Source organism: Cucurbitaria berberidis, assembly GCF_010015615.1.
Source record: "Cucurbitaria berberidis CBS 394.84 unplaced genomic scaffold K460scaffold_2, whole genome shotgun sequence".
NCBI lineage: Eukaryota > Fungi > Ascomycota > Dothideomycetes > Pleosporales > Cucurbitariaceae > Cucurbitaria > Cucurbitaria berberidis.
The window spans coordinates 108,195-131,795 of record NW_024468936.1 but is presented as its reverse complement, the minus strand read 5'-3'; the positions used below and the strand labels follow the sequence as shown (position 1 = coordinate 131,795).

The window sequence follows — 23,601 nt, the reverse complement described above, 5'->3', positions numbered from 1 at the left end:
TGTCGTTCCCAGCAGGCCCCAAACACACTCCAGTGAAGTTGCAGTTCTAGTACATATGGTCAATAGTAGGTCCTCTCATCCAAGTTGCCTACTTACGCCGCCGGACTGTCGACCAACTAGCACCTTATCGAAGGCTTCAGGGCCGTCGGGGTTATTCGGGAGGGCATAACAACCAGCAAGAAAAGCAGCAAAGTATAAAGTAACTTGCTGAAGACGCATATTGATGTGTTTAAGTGTTTGATTTTGGCAGTGGATTAAACCAGATAATTCGAAGGTTGCATGACTACCTGAAGGGAAACTGCTCGGACATTTATACACAATTTGATCAAGTACATTAGAACCATAAACTGTCAGCAAGAGAATGATTCGTAGGTCCGGGCCAACAGAGTTCAGAGTATAGGTAGGTGCGACAAAAGTGCACGCCTCTTGATAGCTTCAAGAACCCGAGAGAAGATGACCTCGCGGAATGGCTCCATCCTAGGCCATATACCGCCGTACACATTGTGATCTGTTGATCGTCTCTATTGAATGATAGAACGATGATCTGCACATCTTTGCTATGGTAGGCCTAGGTCTGACACGACGCGTTGATTTTAACTTTGCACAAGACAAGACAATCCTATGACGAGAACTAGCGGTTAACAATAAGGTGAAATCTACTCTCACAAAAAGTCTATTTTGTATTTGGCGCATGGAGTTAGCAGATTGCGTTCACTTCAACCCGATGCACCGCTTGCGTGCAGTCTCGGCCTCTGTATCCGCGGCTTCGTGCGTGCCTTTTAGCTTGCGGGCGATTAGCATAACCCGTATCTGCGACATTGTGATTGTGTAGTAGTGGGAAGGGATAGAGAGCAAGGAAAGTCTGCGTGTGACAGTCAATGTTGTTGTTGTAAGGAACACAATCCTCTGAAGACGGCTCTCTTCCTCGGGCGCCCAGACCTTTCGCAATCCGTTCTACGATGCGCTCCCCCAGCCACCTTTTGCACCCCAATCTTACGCCCAACGTCCAAGGCCCTATACTGCATTATAATTCAGTGTCATGACCTGCTGGGTTCCGCTGTTTCTGAACCTTGTCAGATCTAGAAGGCCGTCGTTTTTGCCTCGCCAGATCCCGCAATATTTCTGCCGATACTCGACAACGTCCGATCGCAACCTCATTCACTCCTTTCCGACCAATGGGTTTGGACATGTTTCATTGGAAGACAAATTCGAAGAAGAGAACTTACCCAAATATCATGCCGAGAGATTCTACCCTGTACGAATAGGCGATGTGTACAATGACTGTTACCAAATCCTGGCGAAGCTTGGATTTGGGACCACTTCAACTATCTGGCTTTGCCGAGACGTTAGGTGTGTATTTCATCTCTAGACAACGCTATTTTTTATTGTTTATTATTGAGCTGATGGGCTTATTTCAAAGGCAGGATGCCTTTTTGACTATGAAGGTGTGCGCCACGGAAGTGAATTCGGATTCAAGTGTAGACAATGAACTGTCCGTCTCGCAATATCTTGAGTCCATTGAAGCCGAACATCCAGGAAAGAACTTCCTTCGTTTAATCGTCGACCACTTCTTGCTTCAAGGCGCTGTCGGAAACCATCAATGTCTGCTCTTTACTCCGCTTGGCCTCAATTTTACCCAGTTGCGCAACCGGTTCCCCGAAAAAGCTGTACCTAAACTATTGGTCCAGCACACTATGCAGATTCTGCTCATAGGCTTCGACTTTCTCCATCAAGTCGGTGTCGTACATACAGGTGAACTCTGCAAACAATCTAATCTCGGAATTCGGTTGACTGAAGCCAGACATATCGCCAAACAATCTCCTTCTCGGCCTGACAGATACGGCTGTGCTTTCAGAGATAGAGCAATCAGAACTGGAAAATCCATCCTATCGAAAAACATTACCAGACCGGACGATACACATGTCGCACAAAATGCCAGTCACCGGCGGGATGCCCAAGATCTGCGACTTTGGAGCGGCGAGGATCGGTGCAGAGCACTCTGGTGATGTCATGCCTGGGCAGTATCGGGCCCCCGAAGTTATTCTAGGCATGAAGTGGGACTCGAAGATTGATATCTGGGCAATCGCACTCACAGTAAGTTTACCTAATAACAACATGTGATGATGCTCACATCGTTCAGACCTGGGACCTTCTTCAAGGCAATTATCTATTCAACGCTTCCAAGGATGGGCTGTTGCATGACGAGCGACATCTCGCAGAGATGGTTTCGCTCATGGGTCCGCCCCCAAAAGCATTCCTAGAAAGGAGTGAAGACTGCCGCAAATACTGGGATGACGAAGGTATTGCCTCTACCGCTGCGTATTGACCCAGCCAGGCTAACAAAGCAGGCAACTGGATTGCCGAAACGCCAATTCCCGACCAGTCCCTCGAAACTCGTAACAAGCATTTCAGCGGCGAGGACGGACGACTGTTGCTTGAATTCATGAGAAAAATCGTTCGCTGGCTTCCAGAAGAGAGACCAACGGCCGAGGATCTCTACAAGGACGCATTCATATATCAAACTCCTATTGGTTCCAGCGCGAGAGACGGAAGCGACTCTACCGACCCGATGCGTTATAAATGAATCACAAGCAATCCTTTATACAGACTCACTCAGCGTGTTTGTTCACCGATTCAGGGTCCTCGTACTTGGCTTGGCGCTCTAGCTTCTTATGCTCGTTCCTGAGGTGTTTTCTGGTGCCCCGCGATGTGGACACGGCACGTGATGGCGGGGCGGACGTCGCATTTGGACGACTCCTTCGGACATTGTAGCGAAGAAAAGTCCAAACCCCCATCCCACAGAGTCTCTTATCGTGCCCGTCTTGACAACTGTCCATTTAATGCAATGGCCCTCTTCCTTCGCTCCCTGGGCGTCTTCTCGGCCGTGTGACCTGCGTCTTTACCATGCCAACTGCGGTTGACCCGTCCTGCGTGCTGAAATTGGGCGAGCGATAGCGGGGACGTTAAGAGCCCACGTCCCTCGCCCATTGGCTTCTCCCACAATGTAGACGGGCTGCGGCGACCTGTGTTAGTACAATAAGTGGAGCGCAAAGAGAAAGAAGCGGTGGGCGTCGGAAACGCTGTCCGTCCGGAGCAGGCGGGCAAGCGCGGTTTGTTGTTAGTGCAGTCGTGGATAAGTCAGCCAGTGACCCCCGGGGCATTTATATCGCTCCTGCTCTCTCACCTCTCCACTCCACCCCACCACCAGAAACACCCGATTGTCGTGACTACCAGCCAGCCAGCCAGCTCTGCAATCTCTCCCCGTCTCATCAACCACACCCATCACTCTCGGGCCATTGCCCAGATTCAAGACGTTTTCCAATCTCCTCAGCTCGTATGTACCTTCCACGCACAGCGGTGGCTTCCTTCACTGACACGACGTAGCGTTCACAACCCATTCGCCGGCCGACGTTCTTCTCCTTCTGGGGCAGCGTCGGATTTAGACTTCCGCAACTAAGTTCAATTCGCTGTCAAGCCAATAACAACTCCGCAAGCAACCACCATGGCACCTCACGCAGAAGACAGCGCCGGCCACGCGAATGGGTATGGTGTGACGACGCCCCCCAAGGATCTCTTTATTGTCAACTCCCCCAATGTCGAGTACACCGAAGACACTATCAAGTCAAAGTACACTTACCGCACTACCGACGTTACCCAGAACGCCGACGGCAAGTATGTGGCCATCCCCAAGGAGACTCTCTACGACTTCAAGGTAGACCGCAAGATTCCCAAAGTCGGTGTCATGCTCGTTGGCTGGGGCGGTAACAACGGAACTACCGTCACCGCTGGTATCATCGCCAACAAGCGCAACCTCGTCTGGGAGACCAAGCAGGGCAAGCGCGGCGCCAATTACTATGGCTCTGTCATCATGAGCTCTACCACCAAGCTCGGCGTCGACAGCAAGACCGGCAAGGAGATCTACATTCCTTTCCACGACCTCCTGCCCATGGTCCACCCCAACGATCTCGTGGTTGGCGGTTGGGACATTAGCGGCATGAACCTCGCCGATGCCATGGACCGCGCCAAGGTCCTCTCACCCTCTTTGAAGTCTCTGGTCCGCAAAGAGATGGGCACTATGAAGCCTCTGCCCAGCATCTACTATCCCGACTTCATCGCTGCCAACCAGGAGGAGCGCGCCGACAACATCCTCGAGGGTACCAAGGCTTCCACGGCCCATGTTGAGCAGATTCGCAAAGATATCCGGTAGGTTCACAGTTCCAGTTTGAAATCCATACATGCTGACACGTTGATAGTGACTTCAAGGCCGCCAACAACCTCGACAAGGTCATCGTGCAGTGGACCGCCAACACAGAGCGTTATGCCGACATCCTTGAGGGCGTCAACGACACTGCCGACAACCTGTTGAAGGCTATCGAGAATGGCCATGAAGAAGTCTCCCCCTCGACTGTCTTCGCGGTTGCCTCCATCCTTGAGGGCGTCCCATTCATCAACGGCTCTCCCCAGAACACCTTCGTCCCTGGCGCCATCCAGCTTGCCGAGAAGCACAATGCCTTCATCGGTGGTGATGACTTCAAGTCGGGCCAGACCAAGATGAAGTCTGCTCTCGTTGACTTTATGATCAACGCCGGTATCAAGCTCACCTCCATTGCCAGCTACAACCACCTCGGCAACAACGACGGCATGAACCTCAGCTCTCAGAAGCAGTTCCGCTCCAAGGAGATTTCCAAGTCCAACGTAGTCGACGACATGGTCGCTGCCAACAACGTCTTGTACAAGGAGGGCGAGCACCCTGATCACTGTGTCGTCATCAAGTACATGCCCGCTGTCGGAGACGACAAGCGTGCTCTTGATGAGTACTATGCTGAGATCTTCCTGGACGGTCATCAAACGATCAGCTTGTTCAACGTTTGCGAGGACTCTCTGCTGGCTTCACCTCTGATCATCGACTTGGTCCTTGTCGCCGAGATCATGACACGTGTTCAGTGGAAGGCTAGCAGTGCTGAGGCCAGCGATGCCAAGTACTCTGGCTTCCACAGCGTTCTCAGTGTGCTCAGCTACATGCTCAAGGCACCTCTCACGCCTGCCGGCACCCCTGTTGTGAATGCACTCGCCAAGCAGCGTGCTGCTCTCACCAACATCTTCCGCGCTTGCGTCGGTCTTGAGCCAGAAAACGACATGACGCTGGAGCACAAACTGTTTTAGACTCTTGCCGGTCTGAAAGGGTGGTATCTCTTTGTGAGATGCAAACTGGTAGCGATACACGAAGAGGATAACATCTAGATGGTATTCATGAGGATCGAGCTTTGATTTGGCCAACTCTATACACTCTCTTACAGCAATATAAAACACAGATTGACGACTGTCAAGCTCTAACTCCATCATCAGTGCTATCTCGTGAAGTGTCTGCCCCTCGGCTACATGCTGTTTCCACCTTACCCTCCCATCAACATCGCACTCCAACTTATCCAACTCATGATGGAAACAAATAAGGCTGACGTGCAGTGACAGGTGAGCTAAACGGGCCGATTCCCAGGCTGTATCTTCTGAGCGGTCCAAATCATAACCTTCGGTCGTGTCTATGGGGTAGGTGCAGCTCATGCTACGGGAAGGAGCGTTCCTTCCTCTCGGATCTGACCATACCAATACCTCCATCACTCACCATCCCACACCAGAAAACAGACCAAAAAATGCCATCGTCGTCATCAATTCAGTCTTATTTCTCTCCCTCGCCGACCAAGAACAGCGATGGCTTCACTGCCGAAGAAGTGCAGTCAACACTCTTTCCTGTAAATGCCTCACCGCCGAATGCGTGGACTGTAAGTCAACATCCTCAACCTCTTCTCCAAATCGTGACATTCTCCAGCCTACACTCGACTACGATGAAGCCGACTTGGGTTCCCTTGAGCCTGGGCCCCGCAACCTCACGCTCATGGGCCGAGTAGTAAACTTGTACGACACGGCGAGGCCTAGCAAATCCCACAAAGCAGCCCAAGGATGCCTCAAGATCATGCTCGCCGACGACACGGGCGTGCTCACAGTTCGGCTCTGGTACGCGAATACACAGTATACGGTGAGACTGGGACAGCTGGTGACGCTGTGGACGGTGCACATCTCCAACTCATCGGACCACAATTCGTTGGCGCCTAGCTCTGCATCGCTGTTTACGAGTATCTTCCCAGAGGGAGAAAGGAACTGTCACTTCATGGTGCATGAGCATAGTGATGATGGGACGCAGTTCAAGAGGCCGTTTAACTGTCGGGACTCGAAAACACTGCCTGGATTGATGACGCTGAAGAGTTTCGCCGATGGAGGCTACGATGTCGAAGAGCCAAAGCTGCTCGTCTGTGTGAAGAGCATTGGGGCGAGGAAGAGGTGTGAGTTGCTCCTTTTTTCTTGTCCTACATCCACGGAACCATATGTTGACCTGAGATGTAACGATAGATATAAACCGCAACGACACAACCTCCGAACTCATCTACATTGGCATCTTTGACGACACAGCCGACGCCTCACTGACTCTCTACGGCGGCCTGTGCGACTCGGCATCTTCCTTCCAGCCCTCCAAAACGGTGCTACTCATCTCCAGTCCTGGCTGGCGTATCGAAAAGACAGCGAAACTCACCCTGAATGGCAATTCGCGCGTCGATATCGACCCGGACATGGGCGATGCGCGACGTCTCCGCGCGTTAGCACTGCGTCTCACGAAGAAAGAGCACGTCAACCCCCCGTTCCCGGACGTCGATGTATCTGGATACGAAGAAGCGGCAGTGAGAGCGCTGTATACGCTGGCGGATGTAGATGACTTTGCGCGCTCGAATCCGCAGGAGAAGCTCATCGGCTATCTCTCTGTGATCATGACTGGACTCAACGTCGTCACGCCGTTCAAGCGCAACATGCTCATGAGCAACGAGTGCTGCGGGATTCCCATTTTCGCTAATGCAGTGACGGCACCATGTAAGCAGTGTGGACGGCCTGTGGCGCTGCGTGTTAATCCACGGATTGTAAGTCATCTCAAATATATATCAAGATTTCTTGTCATCACACTCTCACAATAGAACCCATATCTTTTACTGACACCAACGATAAACAGCTCAACTCCATCATCGACGAAACGGGCCAAATCGGCAGCGGCAAACTCATCTTCTCCGATGCCGCCTGGGAGCAACTCCTCGGCCGCTCAGCCGCGCAACTCGTCGTGACTGACGTGGAGAAACTGCGCTATCTAGAGCAGCGCCTCCTTTTCCTGCGCGTGACGCTGGGTTTTGCGCTGAGTCTGGACGATGGGTTGGGGAGGCTGGCGGTGTGGAGTGTTGGGAACTGAAGTGAACTCTAACCTAACGAAGGGGGGTAGAATATGGAATACGAATTCTAAGAGGAAGTTTGTTCGGAGCGATGAGATTATGACGAGAGCGGACAAGGCATCTGAGTGCAAGTCTGTCAGTCCGATGTATGATGTTATGTAGATGGAACGACACTAGTACTATCTATCAAACATGACACAGAAATACGCCACACGTACTCTTCATCTCGCATACAGTTAAATCGGTTTAGTTATTTACATCCCACTGTGAAGATGCACGAGGAACACCACCAAACAGAAAAACAAGTGTGGAAGGAAAAAACCCCTCACAGTCATGAATGTCATTTAGCCTCGTAGAACTCGACTCCCCATTCCATTGCAAGTCACAACGGCAACAAGGGAATGGCAAATTCAAGCGCAAATCTATCCACATGGGGCACATCATTAATAAAAACACCAAGCTACCAGCCTGACAGGTGACCGCATTAATCGCTATTCCTAATGCCCAACCCATCTCACCGATCCGCCAAAACACCCGCTAACCCCCTCAGTACATCGCCCACGCCAATTCCCTCGGCCCCTACTCTCTCCCTCGTCTCCTTCTCCCGCTCGTCCAGCGTGCGCGCCGCAGAACCCAGGATGCGATCTGCGACGCGCTCTGCTGTGCGTTGGTACTGTTCAATCTTGTGCACGCCGTCGGCGAAGAGATCGATGTTGGGCTCGAGCGAGGAGGCGAGGTGGGTAAGGTGCGTTTGGAGGGCGGCGGGCGATGTGAAGGTAAAAGTAAAGGATGTTTGTGGTAGTGGTGGTTGGGGATCTGATGCTGTGTGCGGTTGTGGTTGTTGGGGTGGTGGTGGTAATTGGAGCGAGGAGAGTATGGCGGCTTGTGCAGGGTCGAGGAGGGAGGCGTCGATGTCGGTTAGTGTGGGTGTTTGTGTAGGTATTGAGGGCGCGGGTGGTGGAGCCATGGACGTTGGTGTCGATGCGAGGGCTTCCCAGGCTGCCATCTCGTCTTCGAGGCTGTTTCAATGTTAGTATTACATACCTACGCGGGTCGTTCACGAGCATACCGTTTGACTTCATCCTCCAGTTCCTGTAGCGTAGCTTGATTCTTCTCGTTCTGTGGATTCGGTTTCTTGACCACAGGTGGCCGCACTGTTTCTTCCTGTAGAATTGTTAGATCCAAGCCTGTAATAATTGATCAACGCCTAACGTACCCGACTGAACCAATCCGAAAGCTCTGGTTTGCTTGCAAAATCGTCAATGAGCTCCTGCTGTATTGCTCGCGCCGCCATAATCGCATTCGCGTTCTTAACATCTCCCGATGGTTTTGCTGGTAGCGCTCGTGTTCCGCACCATGTGAGAAGCTGCTTCATCCGCCGCGGTTCGGGGAGACTTTGCTCGATGTATTTGTAAAAATCGCGGGCTTCGATTTCGGTATGTGGTAGGGCTGCAGGACTGTTAGCATGCTCATGTACCACACGCACATTCTCGGCACTTTGAAATACAGCTGAAAGCGCTCTATAACGCCGTTTCCAATTCACTCACCATTCGACATGCCGCTATCAATCAGCGAACTCGCTCTTCTGCCTCGCAAGCCTGTGCTGCTTCTCCGATGCCCATCTTTGCTGCCCTTCCGCATTTCTTTATTCCGCGTAATGACTGGCGTGTCCGCAAAAGGCAGCATGATCCTCTGCGCGTTCGGGTCGCGCGTCTTCACAACCTGCAGCTCATTTTGTGTCGGGGTCTGCACGCCTTTGAAGGTGCCTTTCGCGTCTGACTGCGCTTCCGGAGCTGGGGTGATCTGCTTCTTCCTTTCCTTCTCGGCCGACACGCTTTTCTTCGTGCGCTTCGCTGCGACAGGCTCTGTGGGTTGCGGTCGTGCATCCAATTGCTTCTTGTCGCCGGATAAACGTGTTGACCGCCGCCGCTTCTGCGAGTCTGAGGACTCTTCGTCAATTGTTGCAATGGACGTCTTCTTCCGCCGCGAGGTAGATTTGGCAGGTTGCGCGTCTACAGTCCGCGCGGGTTTCGCTACGTCGTGCTCCGGTATTGGCTCTGATACCGGCGCTTTCGTAACCCTCCGAGATGTGCGACGCGAGAACTGGAAGCCATCGTCGTCCTCGTCATATGCTGCCTTCGCAGCCTTCTTCGCTGGTCTGGTAGCCCCTGCGCCATTCGCCCTTTTGCTCGCCCCGTTTACTTCCGTCTTTGAGCGCTTCGGCGCGGGGGCCTCGTCGTCGTCGAACGCTTGTTTTACACTTCTTCGTCGCGTCGTAGGTCGATTTGTGGCCATGGGGAGCGATTGGAGAGGAGAGCGCGCGAATATGGAGGTCATGAGTCCGGTTGCTTGCGTGGTTCGCGGTTGGGGCGATCGGTCAAAGCGCGTGCATGGGCGCGACAAGCGGGCGACTGCGACAGCCGAGTTGGGGCGGCGGGGGGCGCGCAATCGAAGGGAGGTCTGGCTGGTATTTGTAGGTCGGCTCGTGTTGATTTGGGGGTAATGCGAATATTCTGGGGCGTTGTGGAGGGGAGGCCTTCTTGCACGGGAACAGGGCAGAGCCGGTGCGTTGCTCCTGCTGAACAACAACAAAGCTAAGCCCAAACAGGGTTACATGCCGTTGACTAAGCGACCCACATGACCTCACCTTCTACCAACACACTTGCAAGATACTTTTGAACATGTACTAACGAGAGTGCTCTTCTACGTGTATATGTATATACAGCCGCCCCACGCCCAACTCAGACCAAACCGCTCAAAACGCCTAGAAAAAGGCAGCACCCACGCCGCCATTCCATATGCTCTCATACTATCATCAAGTCGTTATCTCAGCCTCCAAACATATGCCTAGCCTTTTTTGTTATCTACTTTTCCTGCACGTACGCTCTACGATTCAAGCCTAGAACCCGGCTCCGGGCACAGGTCCTACCTCACCCTGTGGCGCAAGACTGCCCTCGATGCGGCGTTTCGCCTCCTGCTTCTCTTCCATGGTAGGATTGTCTTTGGGCAGGTCGGGGGTGTGGGCTGCTCTGTTGGGGCTGTGGCCTATGGACATGCCAACGCGGACCTGTACGGCCATTAGCTTTGGTTATTTGTGAATAGAAAGGACTACACTCACCAGAGTTTCCAAAGCCGACTTGGAGTTGTCAACAAGATCATCATCGTATCTCATTTGGCCGGGCTCAAACAGAACCAGCAGCGTACTGCCACCGAACTTGAAGTAGCCTAATTCTTCAGCACGCTTCACCTGATCGCCCTTCTTGCGTGTAATGACAGTGCTGCCCACCATCATCGCACCAACGCAGATGACCATGACTCGTCCATGGGTGACCGAGTCAATGGGGCACAAAACGCGGATGTTCTCGCCATAGACATCAAGGGATGACCGAATAGCCATTGGGTTGACGGTGTAGTACTCTCCTTCGATCAGCTTGGGCTCGTCCAGAACACCGTCAACCGGGATATGGAAGCGATGGTAGTCCTGCGGTGCGAGTCGGAAGATACCAAGAGAACCGCCATGATAGCGCTTCGCGTCTTCAGGGTACGCATCACCCAACAGACGCTCGACAGTGAACTCGCGGCCCTTGACCCAGATAGTCTGCGCCGAGTCGATCGAATTGAAGACAACAGACCGGCAGTCGGCAGGAGAAACAATAACTCTTGGGTCTTCGGGCGCAGAGCATGGACGAGCGTCTGGTTTCAGAGCACGATAGAAGAACTCGTTGAAGCTCTTGAACTGCTCAGTCGGCAGTAGCACCTCGTTCATGTTAAGCTGATGGAAAGCGATAAAGGGTGCGATTTCCGCAACAGACGCGGGATCATCGTACTTCTTTCCCTGTTTGATACTGAGGGATTTGAGCAGCTTGCGGACTGGTACGCATTAGAATGACAGGGTACAAAATGCTCACTGGAGCCACTTACTTCGCTTCTTCTCCATGTTGTTGGCTTTCAACCCCTTGTACAGCAATCGAATACCCAGACGAACGTACACGCTCATACGCTCCTCGTTGATCTGGCCAGTGAGGCGGTCCTGGACAAGGATATTGGCGGAATTGGCTCCAAGCTTGTACCCGCCATACGAAATCTTGGTGATGACCTTTGAATACCACTTTCGCTGGGCTTGGCTAGAAGTGACGAAACCGGCCATGACAATGTTATTGACTTGCCTCCAATCCTGACTAGCACACGTAGCAATGTGGGTGATGATGTTGGCATCGGATCGCTTGTTCAGCTTGGGCTGGTGGCAAATGGGGCATTCGCGGATCTCGATAACGTGCTCCTCTCCTTTTTCGTCTCCCAGGTCGTCACTCTGTTGAATATGCTCGCCCTCCTCGCCCTCCTTGCCCAAGACATTGGTCTCAAGCGCTGGGATGGAGACGGTAGAGGGATTCTGGTTGATCGGTGTTAGACTCCCAGATGCCAACGAAGGGGTCTCGGTGCCCGGCGTAAAGAAGCCCGAGCCGGACGGTCCGAACCTCTTTGCGTCTCGTTGCTCGGTCGATTGCAACTGGTCTTCGAGGCAAATGACAGTTTCGTCAAAGGTAAGCAGCTCGTCGCCGTTGTGCTGAGCAGAAAATCGTGCAAAGAAACTGTCAATCGTCGACCCGTGCAGTGTAGAACCAAGCGTGTCCAGCATGGTGGTGAGCTCGACCTTGTCGAGTAGGCCGCTGTCGTCGGCATCGTACTGCTTGAGCATAGCCCTCCAGAACTGTTGTCGAAGAGCCTTGTACGGGAGGTATTTGGCCCGAATATGGATTGTTGGGTTGTGCTTGTCCTCCCAACGGTCCTTGTTCTTCATCTCCAAAGGAAGGGTATACATCTTGAGATCTTCGTCGTCAACGGCAGTTGGATTGATGTTGACTGCACCACCAGGCGCGAGGTTGCCCTGGGCGTCTTGCGGCGCGCTCGTCGGCGCGAGAGGTAGCGAACCAGTAGAGTCCTTCACAGACAGCGAGCCGGACGAGTTCTCTTTCTTCAAAGACGGCCGACCGAGACGAGAAAGACTGTGGGCAGAGGAAGAACGAGACATTGGAAGGCGGAAGCGGGATCTCCTCGTCTCAGACGGAAGACCTGGGGAGTCTGAGGGCTCAGGGAGCTTGTACAGACCAGTTTCAGCGTCTGCTTGGGGAGAAACTGAGACGGGCTTGTCAAGCGGGAAGTTGACAGTACCGACGTAGTCATTCCCAGAGAATTTGTCCTTGTCAACGACGGTGAAGCTGACCGAGTAGTTCACCTCGTGGCGCAAGACTTGGAAGACAAGTTTCTCTTCAAAGACGGGATTGAGGTTATGGCTGATTGTTCGCGTGCGGTACGTCTTCTTTCCGAGCGAGGTCACGACGAAGGGGTCCATGTCGAACGAAGTCCTCGTTACTAAAGGAAATGGGTCAGCGCGTGCGTAGAGAGAATGACTGAAAGGAGCTCACCATTGCGCTCTGGGGGCAGATCTGTAATCTTCTGGATCTCCAGGAAGAGGACGCCTGCAATGTCGCCGTTGCTTGAGTACTCGTAGCCGCTCATCTGCTTGGCCTTTTTCTTCAATCTAGCCATCCTGAGCTTCTTGCGCCGCTTCTCCCTCTTTTCAGCCTTCTTCGACTCGTCCTGGGCCTCGTCGGAGCTGTCTTCTTCGTCCTCGTTGTCTGTAACATTGCTGTCGCCACGCAGTAGCAACATCTCCTCTTCCTCATTTGGGCTTGGCGTCTGTCCCGCGATGGCGAGGAGCTTTTGCAGGATCTGATGCGGTTCAGCGGCCGGGTTGCTCGCGTCGAGAAGGGAGAACTGGATCTGGATCTCGCCAGAGACTACCGACTTCTTCTTCCCCGAGCGTCGTGACTGGAGGGGAAACCATTGCGGCTCCTGCAGTGTTTGGCCGTTCAAGAACTGGTCCTCGAGTATGACGTCAAACTCGCCCATGTAGTCCTTGCCAAAACGGTCCTTGTCCCAGCAGCAGACTTCGAGCAAGAGGCTCTGCTCGCCCACAACGGGCAAGTCAAGCGTCGTGTTCCATTCTGGGTTCAGTGTCTTGTTGATAGTGGGGGTGGCTTCCTTTGCATCGCCGAGAGAGAGGACGAGGTACTAGCCGCCACGGTCAGCTTCTTCTATGCAGCCAACACAATATATAGCTCTTAGAAGAGGCCAAATATGGTGGTATTTGGATTTGCAGGGCGCACTCACAGGGTCAGATGTGCCACTACGGTCCTTTGCAGCGAGATTCCTGCCCTGCAGCCCATGGTTAGCTGGAGCTCTCCTCCGCGGGGGAGCTCGGCCAGTCGCACCTTGATTACATTCGCCCTCAGCACCAGGCCTGGCTTTGTTGCTTGTTCTGCTGCCATTGCTCGCTTGGGACTGCCGGTGCGACTTGGGGGGATGTTGGTAGGGGACAGTTTGGCTCCGCTGGTGGTGTTGGAGTTTGAGTACTTGAAGCGGCTGGGGAGGGACAGCTTGCTGGTAAACGTGGGTCGCGGCATGATGGGCTACGCGTCCGACCGCTTCGACCGGAACCTGCTTCTGGGCCGCGGTAGCCAAGATTGCTTGAACGGGCGCCGCGGAGTGCCAGGCCTGCGTGCTCAATGCATGCAGCTGTGAAGCGTGAAGATGCGACGAAACGTCTGGGAAGCGTCGAGATGCGTTGCGAGGGCGAACAAGGTGAATGGAGGAGAGACTTGGGGGCGGGCGTCTCAGCCTAGCCTACGTACCTAGCTGGGGATATATGTATGTGCACGCGCGTAGCTGAAGGAGAAAGGCCCGCAGTCGTCTTTGCGGCGCAGATGGGAGGAGCCCCTGCCGGAACTTGCGGCTGACTTTGTGGTCTGTCTGGCTGTCGTCGTGGTGTGGTGTGGTGTGGGTGTGGGTGCGGGCTTGAGGACATGGACGACCAGTGCGCAATCCAAGCCCAACATGTACAAAAGCAGCCGCCACTCGGTGTCAGAGCTCCTCAGGCAGAAGAAGAAGAAGAGACGCTGCTCCAGGCGCTTATATTTAGAGCTGACCTTTCCAACATGTCGACATGAAACGGGCGAGCCGGCCGTCACTTCTGCTGTGCTCCCGCCATTAAAGCAGCCACAACTTCAAGGCACCAACAGGGCAATCGGAATGTGTATCACCCTCTTCACCAATTCAATTCGATTCCATTCACTCTCTGTACCCTCTTCATGGTGGGTGCAATCAAGCGTGGCCCGCAAATGCCGCAATGCCACAGTGCCGCATTCACCATGTGGATATGCTTATCCCACCAAGGCCTAAGGCTGACATCTGGACTTGTGTGGTTCCAGGGGGCGCCTACTGAACTACCGCAGTGACATGCTGCGTCGTGGAGGGGGGCACTTTGTTTGTTATCTGCGAGTCTAGAGCTCTACACGAGTCCACTCCACGGGTGGTAACAACGACGTCTAGCCGCATGTACCGTACCGTACCGTACTGGCACTCTACTCCTCCAACGTCACCTTCCACCTTTAGTCCGGCGTAGTCTAGAAGCATTCCTCGCCCCGCCTGAGTCTCTCGCATCTCTCAGACGGCTGATTGCCGAGTCTTAGTGTGCAGCGTGTAAACAGCTTGGGCTGCTGGTTACAGCCCATAATGCCTCTGTCCCAATTCGTCGCGTTCCTGAGTGGCACCATGCACCATCCTTGACCCTTTTCTGACAGCCCTTTACATCATCCTGTCCACCCAAATTGAGCCCTGGGGCATCGTCATGGTGGGGGCTAGTCTACCGAGAGGTCCGATAGCAAATCGGAAGCACCATTCATGAGGACCATCACGTCATTGCACCCCCTCTCCACAACACTGGCCCGTCGTCAGTCCGTCTATCAGGCTACTTGTAGCTCGTACGTGACCCAAGACTGACACCGAACCAAAGCGGACGAACCAGATCATCCACTTGTCCATTCTTAGCATGGAACGACGCCACGTGCATTCACTTTGAACCCCAGTCTTGCATCTATACAACTCACTCACCATGCAGCACCGCTCCCGTCGAGGCATTTGTTGACAGTATTCTTCAAGTTTTATATTTTTATAGAGTTTTATATGGACAACAAGATGGGGTATCACAAAATAGACACAAGAAAATACAAACCGGTAAATCCCCTCTATCAGTTAATAGAAAAACGAAAAGCGCGACAAAATATAGGTATGCACAGAAATATGTTGAAAGTATAAGATGATATCCCATACAGTATAGCACGGGATAATGTTAGCATAGGACAATAGATAAGTACTGCATGAGAAGAAACGATATAGTCGAGAGGCCTATTCTACAGATACTAAATGTAGCCTACCCCCCTCTAAACCTTACTTACCTGTACCACAAACCTAGAGTGGTGCCCCCTATCAGCCATACACATGTTGTACCCTTTGCCAACCCCTAGAATAGCCGCATACCCAGATGAATTCTCTACCTAGCATGTAAACGATATTTACTTAGCTTAGCTGAACAACCTCACGCCTTGTCAATCAACACCCAACTAATCAACGGACATGTTGCGAGGCAAGTAACTGCATACGGACTGTGACTGCACACTGCATCCGGCTGCTAACCCCGGAGATGGTGGCTGATATACAAGGCGTGCGGGAAGAGAGTAAGGTGGCAATCACTATTGACGAACAGGGCCAACACTTTTACATGTCAAAATTCTACACGCACAGTGCACAGGAATCATTCAGACTAATCAATCATTTCACTACCTATCGCACAGAAAGCTGCAATTCAGCTCGAGTTTACACACAATGTTCGCAAGATAAAGGGAAATTCGCCACACCCAAGTAGACATGTTCAATAGGTAGATACGAGAAAGGAACGATATTAGGAAAATAAAGCTCTTTTAGCAACGTTGCTCCTCTCAGTTCGCTTTCGCCGTCAAGAAAATCTCTTTGCTGTGAGGAACAGGGATAATAAAAAAAAGGCAAAGAAATAGTATGAGACCACTTCGCAGGTGTCAGGACCACTAAGCCCGCCCGCAGGGTATCAAAGAAGAACGACACGGGCATGGAAGCAGGCCACTTGACAGAAGAAGCGCAATGCCCACAACGCCTGTGGATGACATGGTGTGTTCATGCAACCCGTGACTCAAGATCAAGTTTGAAAGATTTTCGTTTACTCCTCCATGTCTTGATTATATTAGACCGCACAACCGAAGGTTCTCTTGGATAATAATGTCTGTCAAGCGTTAGTGCTGCCCTAGTGATGCTTTGCTTCAAGTGTAACATACCATTTACTGCTGCCATGACGAACCGAATTTGCATCGTGTCGGTTGCGCAGGTAAAGTGAGTGTAAATCTGCTTGGTCTCGTGTTGGTTGAGCGAGACAAATCGGTTGAGGATGTAATCGCATGCCGCAGCGTAGTCTGGGCCACCCTCGTAGTCGGGGAAGTAGTTCTTCATGGGGCTGACGGGCAGCTTCTCCTTGAACCTATCGATCTTGTTCAAGAAGAGAATGATCGATGTCTTGACGAACCACCGCGAGTTGCAAATGGAGTCGAATAGGGTGAGAGCTTCCTGCATACGGTTGACAGTCTCGTCCTCAAAGAGCAGCTGGTCATATTCTGAGATGGCAACCAGGAAAAGGATCGTAGTGACGTTCTCGAAGCAATGTATCCACTTCTTCCTTTCTGATCGCTGACCACCGACATCGAACATACGGTAGGTGAGGTCACCAATGATGAAGGTGGTTTCGGTAATACCCGTCGTCTTTACACGCGACCGTAGTACGTCCTGGTCGTTGGGGATGTAGTCGGGAGCGGCAATACGGTCGATCGAGTCGAAGTAGCTGTGCTCGTTAGTATGACACCCCTTAGTGCCGGGTGCACGACTACTCACTATTTGGCAGAGTCGTTGAGCTGGTACTCGCGCGAGCGTTGGAAGCACTGTTGCACACCGGCATCCTTCCAGAGCACCGAGATGGCGTTTCCAACCTCCGGTGGCAGGCTGTCGCCCTCGATTTGTGCGGGTTGCATGAAGATGGTCTGGACGTGGTACTCGGCACGCTGGTCATCGAGAGGCAGCTCGAGCGACTCCATGGCCTCAAGAATGACGCGCATTGATTGCACTGTGTTGCTAAAGATGATCTCCTTGAACGACTCCCGCTCGTCGCGTGAGTAGCCGCCCTCGTGAATGAGCTTCATCTGCTTGAGAATCGTCGACTTGCCGGATTCACCAGCACCTGTGCGGGGAGTTAGACCCTTGTTTCATCACGACCATGGTACGAGTACTGACCGAGCAGCAGCATCTTGATTTCGTTGCGCTGCATCATCTTGTCGCGCTTGAGCTGGTTCTCAATCTCCTCATTTCTCTGCTTGCCCTCCTTCTCCTCTGTGCTCATTCCGCAACCCATGATGGCGGCTGTGGATAGGATTCGATTCGATTACTAGGGTGGAGGTAGGTAGGGGATGCTTCGTGAAGCGGACCTTGGCACAATGTCAATAACCGACTCAATGGCAAGCGACAAGTCGCGGGAAGTGCAGATGCTCGGTGGTTTTGGCCGGGGGCAAGACGCAAAGGGACGCCGGGTGTTTGTTTGCTTGCGACAGCGTCGCTTGGGCGGCCAGAGCCAAAGCGAGCAAAGTGCGACTGACGGAAAGGCGCTCACCTGTTGGTGCAAAGGCTGCAGAGCACTGTGTCTGCTGCCAGATGTGGAAGGGATGAATGGCGGAGAGAGGATGGAGGTGAAGGGATGGCTGGCTGGCTGGCGAGTGAAGACGAGGCTCGCTTCGCTCCGACGGGTCTCAGGGAAAGCTGCAAGGTCGGTCGGGGGTTTGAGCGGCTGGGGGCTGTCAATTCGCGGCGGCTCAGCGTCACGGGCAGGAAACAGAGACGCAGTGCAATGGGCCGAAGGTTGCACAGCAGGCGATTGACAAAAGATGGGCCGGTAGAGCAGCAGAGGCGGCGAGATGTTGAAGCAAGCAGAGTAAGAGAGACAAGCCGACTTTTGGGGGAGAGGCTGCGAAAGGAGAGTCGCGCTTGCCCTAAAAGTGATGCACGGCATCCATGAAAGGAAGCAACGCCAGAGCTTAGCTCTGCGCTCGGGCCCCCTGCTGTACCACGACCATCACCCATCCGACATCTGTCTGCCTGTCCGCTGCTGCGACCACGGCTGTGGCCTCGGGTGTCTATTATCGACGATACTGCTGCTGCTTGACGAGCTCGAGCATTCCGAACGCATCGTCGCCATCATTTCATCAGTAATTAGGGGTGATCTACACATCTAATAATCATGTCATTGTCACTGTCACTGTCACTGTCCCTGTCACGGTTACGGTTACGGTCCCTGCCCGCCTGTTCGTCCGCTACGCTGGGAGACAGACTTGACTTGATATGACAGTACAGCACAGTTTGCTCACCATAAGTCGCCATTAGCAATCGGCTCTGGCCACCGCAGGACCCGTCGCTGCGAGTCTCCAGCCTCTCTCTGCACGTCGCAAGGTCTTTCCCGTCGCCCCCGAGAGCCTTTGTTGCACCTGTTCGACCTGAGGTGGCCCTGACAGCCCTGTGCTCTACGCACTGCTAGATGGCAGTTCAGCTTCCGCCTGAGGTCGACTAGCAGCTCTTCTAGAAGGCCTGTAGAAATTTAGGGGCCCATTTTTGACCCATCAAAGGAACAGGCCCGACGCTTGGGGCCGCGGCCAACGGACCCCAGGCGAGATTTGAAACGCTATTGCGTTTGGCTGCGTACGCCGTCGATATCATGTCCCTCCGTGTCTTGCATCTGCAGGCAAGAACCTGGCCTCAGACGCACTCGCTGTTGCTGCTGCTGCTGTTGTTCTACCTTCGCCAGCATCTCGTGGCGCTCAATGTCTCAGTCTTGCAAAGCATCACCAATCCGCCAGCCACCCGTTCACCACCATGCCCCAGCCAACCCTGCCCATGACCGGGGTATCTTCTCATCGATACCCTCCTGGGCCTAGCGGGCCCATTGATGAACACTCGCCAAACCTCCGTCGCATCGCTCCTCATCTCCCCGACTCGCGTCCTTCCCGAGCCAATCACAACGCCGTCAGGGGCTACAATTCTCCTTATTATCCTCGCTTTTCCATTTTCCAAATCATGTTAGAGCGTGAGCAGGAACATCTGATGCTGTGTCTGAACATGAATGGACATTTCTTGTACCTAATGTAGCGCTGTCGATCACACCCCCTGGAACCTTCTTCCCGTCCATATGGCACTTCTCATCGGGAAACCTTCCACATCGAATTTGCTGAGAATTCGATTGTGAACCGTTGCGACATCTTTGCAATTTCTCCCAGACCATTAAGGTTCTATACGAGAGATGCGAGTCAGAAGAACGGGAAGATCTACCACAACACGTGGAAGCAATGGCCAGATGTGAATGTGGGTGAAAAGGGGCCCACGTCCATGGGTGACTAGGTGACGCCATGTGTGCCTTGTGCTCTGGTGGATACTTTTGTTGAAGTCGGACTGACCGATATATAACTCCCCTCCACGACGCTTCACATTCGAGGAGCAGATGAGGGATACCAACCAAGAAGCTAGCAAAATGCCAAGCCAGTATTGTAGACCCCGAATACCGCTGTTCTGGGCTTGTGCCTAGTTCTGTCATCCACTGAAAAGCTTCTTTCTCGTCCTCGATCTCGAATTGTCGAAGTGCAGTCTGTTTGCCATCACTGTGTTCAATACAGCACAATTTCTAGAGGATGCTGGCCTGATCCCTGGCCAGATGTGCTAGAGTGAATTCCTGCTGCGTGCTTTGCCTTATTTAGCGCTACGATTTTTGCAATAGTCACCCGAATGCGCAGCGAACACTGCTTCTTGTGCGCGAAAACGAATTTTCTTGCTATCTGTCGAGTGCGTTGGGTATTGTGTCATTTTATTTTTTGCGGCATCTCAACACCACGGGAGTAGCCGCTGCTTGGCCTCGACTGACGTCTACATTCATTCTCAACATCAAGTAAAGCGATACGAATTATTATTATTCGAGCAAATCAAGAAGCCGAATCTGGCAGCGGCTCAGATGCCGTCACCTCGTCGAACGATCCATCGTAGCGTCACCCCATTCACGAACCACTGCGGTGCACCAGTCACCGATCACTGAAAACTACATCATTCGAGCCCGCAGGTTAACTGAAGCGCAGTCTGGAGTGCGTTGCACACGTAGGCCAAGACTCGCTTTTGGTGTTCTGCACGAGAAGTACACAAAGGTCGACCATCTACTGGTCGTTGTGGTAGGCGAGCATTAATCCCAGCGCTTAGCCCACCATGTCAGCGCCTAAGAATAGCGCTTTGCATCACAACAAGATGCAACCGACGACTTTTCGGTCAATCATTCTCTAGGAATGTTCCGAGCGCTAACTATGGGTAGCAACGACGTCGAGAATCCACTAACATGACGCCTCAGCGGCTGTAGGCACATCTCTTACACGGCGGCTGGCAAAGGTGCCGGTACATATTGACAACCTACCATCCCCCCGTCGACCATGCTTCAACAAAACTTCATGAGACGGAGCATGCTTGACGAATTTCCTTGATCTCTCTCCTTCAATTTCTTTGCTCCTTTCGCTGCCGGCTCAGCGCTTCTTTTGCATTTTCCTCATGTCTAGATCTCTTCGTGAGTTCACTTGGCCCATGATTGCCCCACGAAAAATGCAGCTTACACTGGTACAGATATTGTACAACTATGCTTTTGAGCCATTTCAAAAGGCTATGCATTACTTCAGCTTCTCTAATCGCAGCTTCGCCACTCGAGGCAGCTCCTACCGTCGCTTCCATACCAAGTTCGCTTCCAGGCGCGCTTCAAAAAGACGTCCCTCTTTGCGCACAGGCATGTCTACAAGCTTCGCTGGTCGAACGCTTCCCGGTAGCATGCACTGTTCAAGAGAATATCGAATGTCTTTGCTCGCGTTATAGTAATATGGGAGAGTCACTGGGTGAAGTGGCTCTGGGTTGTATATATTCATCCTGCTCTACGGTTGATCGAAGCGCCACGTCCGCGTACAACGTCTGCCTTGGACAAGAGCACGCCGTCATGCCAACCAAGACAGCCCTTACAGTCGTTACTAGCAGTACGCCTCGCGCCATGTCGACATCGTTTTCTAGTTCACTCGCAACAATCACTTCGATAGCTACATCAACTCTGCGAACTCAAGTACGGTCAACGCAATCCATCTTCGTGGACTCTATATCAGTCACTCCATCTGCTACTTCTTCGGCATCTCCGACTGCAGCTGCAGCGGCAATTGCCAAGGAAGCCCCACCGAGGATGACACCAGCTCAAATCGCTGGCTTGTCGGTGGCTGCTGTGGCTACTTTCGTCATGGCTATCGGCCTCATGTGTCTCAGTGTGTGCTTACGGAGACGAAAAGAAAAAAAGTTTGTCATGGACCCAAACGAGAAGGGACAATACCTCCGACAGCAGGTCGGACGATTCTCAGACTACGATTCGGTGGAGGATATTCGAGAACCACCTAGACAGTTCCCAATGGCACCGCCAAAGAGTCATCTGGCCGGCCTGAAACCTGCTCGTCCCGTACAACGTCTTGGTGTCGGAACCTCGAACAAATCGTCAGAGTCAATACTACCACTCGATCAGATTGGCCTGGCTATAAGTGCTGAGTTGGATGGAAAGCCTGCAGGGCCTGATAACGCTGCCCTTGCCGTGGCGAAGCAACAGACAACTGTTGCCAGCCAGCCAGATTCCTATATTCCCTTCCGGCCTGTCAGTACGCTCACGCAAAACACTGTCTTTGAAGAGGATGATGCTCCGGCGCGTCGAAGGTCATCAATGTTGCTGCCAACGCCACCCGTTCCGATCCCGCCAATTCGAAATTTCCGGCCCTCAAGACCGCCGCCTACACTCATTTCAGACAGTCGTCAAACATCACGAAGGTCAGAGCTTTTCCTAGATATCCCCGTTCGTCACGATAGGCCCCAGCCCAAGCGCATCATCACCGCGGAGATGCCTGCGAATCGTACGCCAAAACATCGACCATTGCCGCACACGCATCGTTTAGCACCGCCAATCCAGATGGCTTCGTCCTCATCCTTGGAGTCCACAGCGACTACCGCGAGCTCACGTGATGCTGGAAACACTGGAGACATACTAGATTACTACCTTACGACGCGTGAATCGCCCGCACCGCGAGCTACTCCTGCGCATTCTATCCGTCCTAAAGATGCATCCAAAACCGTCCAAGTCAGGCCGAAGAAGTCTCTGAGCACAGTCTCGCGCACGACATCCCGATCGACAAACATTCGCGATTCGCTATCCTCACAGACCTCTTTCGAAACGACGGACGGAAGCGATCCCACTCCCGAAGATGAGGATGACGACAAACAGCTGTCGGACGACAACAAGCAGTTATCTCCTGTGGCCGAATCACCAATCTCCCACCTTCGATATCCCAAGGTGCCCAGGGCATCGAACCAGCTCGTCCCGCGCAGCCCTCGGAGCCCGCCAAACCACAAAAGCCCGAATCGACCCCAGAAGAGTCCTCGACGAGTGCCAGAGCCCGCAACACGGCATCACGACCTCCCGCCCCTCCTCCTGGAAACGCGTCCCCGCCTCAACAGCCCACATCGAGACCCATTCACCAGCCCGCCGCGAAAAGCCAATCCTCGAAGCCATACGCGGAGTAACAGCACGGAGAGCTGGGAGGCCACTCCCGCCTCCAAGATCGATCGCAAAAGCAAAGTGCAAAGCGGCGTGTGGGCGAAGAGCCCGATGATGTACGAGCCAGCCGCGGTAAAGCCGCTCAAGGTACGGCGACGACGGGACGAGATGATGGAGGTCAATGTAGGGAGAGACGTCGACGTGGATGCCGAGGGGATGAAGAGTCCAGTTTGGGTTCCAAGATTGACGCCTACGCGCAAGGGCGAGGATCTGTTCATCTCGGTTGGATGGGGAGCGAGCGCGCGATGAGACTTCCTTCACCTTCTTTGAACATGTCTTTTTTCATTTGGTACTATTTATTGTAATTACGCGCAACGGGGGCTTGTATAGACGGACGCCCTCAAGACTGGCTGGCGGTCTTTTTTCTTTTTCTTAGCGTTCACCTCCTGTACAGTACGAGATACCCACGAGTAAGCACTCATTTCTTTTCGTTTTGGCTTAGAGTAGCATCAGCATGGTGGTCGGTCGAGGTCGTTCGTCGTCATTGCTAGAATCAGATTGTCGATAGGATGGTGGATCCATAGCTGCAAAATCTTCTACCATATTTTCTCATGTTTGGCCGCTGCCTCAAGGCTCATCGACGTCATCGCATCAGTCTTGGCACGATACGAAGAACGTCCAAGTGTCAGATGTTGAAGAAACACTTTCTCAACGGCGCGCGTTATACATCAAATACACCCAACCAACGACACGTGACCACATCGACTCCGACTTTTCCAAGGGTTT

At 52.9% G+C, this 23,601-nt stretch overlaps 9 protein-coding genes across 9 annotated transcripts; 4 read left to right on the top strand and 5 right to left on the bottom strand.

The window, feature by feature from the left end:
- Window positions 1-1,039: 1,039 nt before the first annotated feature.
- On the top strand, window positions 1,040-2,584 carry K460DRAFT_279078 (protein kinase; the record flags this gene model as incomplete). The annotated part of the gene is made up of 5 exons (XM_040928303.1): window positions 1,040-1,350; window positions 1,421-1,752; window positions 1,802-2,094; window positions 2,141-2,300; window positions 2,346-2,584. The coding sequence occupies 5 exons, from the start codon at window positions 1,040-1,042 to the stop codon at window positions 2,582-2,584; spliced, it is 1,335 nt and encodes a 444-aa protein (XP_040789467.1).
- Window positions 2,585-3,502: 918 nt separating this feature from the next.
- On the top strand, window positions 3,503-5,163 carry K460DRAFT_278163 (Myo-inositol-1-phosphate synthase; the record flags this gene model as incomplete). Its single annotated transcript, XM_040928229.1, has 2 exons — window positions 3,503-4,203; window positions 4,254-5,163. The coding sequence occupies 2 exons, from the start codon at window positions 3,503-3,505 to the stop codon at window positions 5,161-5,163; spliced, it is 1,611 nt and encodes a 536-aa protein (XP_040789466.1).
- A 243-nt stretch (window positions 5,164-5,406) lies between these two features.
- Window positions 5,407-7,522, top strand: K460DRAFT_49741 (uncharacterized protein). Its single transcript, XM_040938462.1, has 4 exons — window positions 5,407-5,777; window positions 5,825-6,335; window positions 6,403-6,962; window positions 7,052-7,522. The coding sequence occupies exons 1-4, from the start codon at window positions 5,649-5,651 to the stop codon at window positions 7,280-7,282; spliced, it is 1,431 nt and encodes a 476-aa protein (XP_040789465.1). The 5' UTR covers window positions 5,407-5,648; the 3' UTR covers window positions 7,283-7,522.
- Window positions 7,523-7,776: 254 nt separating this feature from the next.
- Window positions 7,777-9,557, bottom strand: K460DRAFT_277742 (kinetochore protein Mis13; the record flags this gene model as incomplete). The annotated part of the gene is made up of 4 exons (XM_040928202.1): window positions 7,777-8,281; window positions 8,332-8,426; window positions 8,479-8,711; window positions 8,810-9,557. The coding sequence occupies 4 exons, from the start codon at window positions 9,555-9,557 to the stop codon at window positions 7,777-7,779; spliced, it is 1,581 nt and encodes a 526-aa protein (XP_040789464.1).
- Window positions 9,558-9,957: 400 nt separating this feature from the next.
- On the bottom strand, window positions 9,958-14,136 carry K460DRAFT_392378 (uncharacterized protein). Its single transcript, XM_040935886.1, has 6 exons — window positions 13,535-14,136; window positions 13,434-13,478; window positions 12,686-13,334; window positions 11,184-12,632; window positions 10,381-11,132; window positions 9,958-10,329 (listed from the first exon to the last, which is right to left on the bottom strand). Exons 1-6 carry the CDS (start codon window positions 13,724-13,726, stop codon window positions 10,162-10,164), a joined length of 3,255 nt encoding a protein of 1,084 aa, XP_040789463.1. The 5' UTR covers window positions 13,727-14,136; the 3' UTR covers window positions 9,958-10,161.
- A 2,233-nt stretch (window positions 14,137-16,369) lies between these two features.
- On the bottom strand, window positions 16,370-17,586 carry K460DRAFT_374084 (G protein alpha subunit; the record flags this gene model as incomplete). The annotated part of the gene is made up of 4 exons (XM_040934640.1): window positions 16,370-16,413; window positions 16,466-17,022; window positions 17,073-17,415; window positions 17,469-17,586. 4 exons carry the CDS (start codon window positions 17,584-17,586, stop codon window positions 16,370-16,372), a joined length of 1,062 nt encoding a protein of 353 aa, XP_040789462.1.
- K460DRAFT_49718 (uncharacterized protein) lies at window positions 17,461-18,281 on the bottom strand. Its single transcript, XM_040938461.1, has one exon. It carries the CDS (start codon window positions 18,235-18,237, stop codon window positions 17,620-17,622), a length of 618 nt encoding a protein of 205 aa, XP_040789461.1. The 5' UTR covers window positions 18,238-18,281; the 3' UTR covers window positions 17,461-17,619.
- A 925-nt stretch (window positions 18,282-19,206) lies between these two features.
- Window positions 19,207-19,972, bottom strand: K460DRAFT_49714 (uncharacterized protein). Its single transcript, XM_040938460.1, has one exon. The coding sequence runs from the start codon at window positions 19,807-19,809 to the stop codon at window positions 19,294-19,296; it is 516 nt and encodes a 171-aa protein (XP_040789460.1). The 5' UTR covers window positions 19,810-19,972; the 3' UTR covers window positions 19,207-19,293.
- An 826-nt stretch (window positions 19,973-20,798) lies between these two features.
- On the top strand, window positions 20,799-23,124 carry K460DRAFT_352097 (uncharacterized protein; the record flags this gene model as incomplete). The annotated part of the gene is made up of 2 exons (XM_040931617.1): window positions 20,799-20,814; window positions 20,924-23,124. 2 exons carry the CDS (start codon window positions 20,799-20,801, stop codon window positions 23,122-23,124), a joined length of 2,217 nt encoding a protein of 738 aa, XP_040789459.1.
- Between the last annotated feature and the right edge of the window lie 477 nt (window positions 23,125-23,601).

Bases quoted from the DNA above. Each gene is read 5' to 3' on its own strand.
- K460DRAFT_392378 (XM_040935886.1), bottom strand. From the start codon at position 13,726: ATGCCGCGACCCACGTTTACCAGCAAGCTGTCCCTCCCCAGCCGCTTC. The intron at 12,633-12,685 runs GTGAGCTCCTTT...CATTTCCTTTAG, and splicing joins TCTGCCCCCAGAGCGCAATG to TAACGAGGACTTCGTTCGAC. The intron at 11,133-11,183 runs GTAAGTGGCTCC...AATGCGTACCAG, and splicing joins CAACATGGAGAAGAAGCGAA to TCCGCAAGCTGCTCAAATCC.
- K460DRAFT_49741 (XM_040938462.1), top strand. From the start codon at position 5,649: ATGCCATCGTCGTCATCAATTCAGTCTTATTTCTCTCCCTCGCCGACC. The intron at 5,778-5,824 runs GTAAGTCAACAT...GACATTCTCCAG, and splicing joins CACCGCCGAATGCGTGGACT to CCTACACTCGACTACGATGA. The intron at 6,963-7,051 runs GTAAGTCATCTC...AACGATAAACAG, and splicing joins TGCGTGTTAATCCACGGATT to CTCAACTCCATCATCGACGA.
- K460DRAFT_49718 (XM_040938461.1), bottom strand. From the start codon at position 18,237: ATGCCGTGCATCACTTTTAGGGCAAGCGCGACTCTCCTTTCGCAGCCT.
- K460DRAFT_49714 (XM_040938460.1), bottom strand. From the start codon at position 19,809: ATGACAGAACTAGGCACAAGCCCAGAACAGCGGTATTCGGGGTCTACA.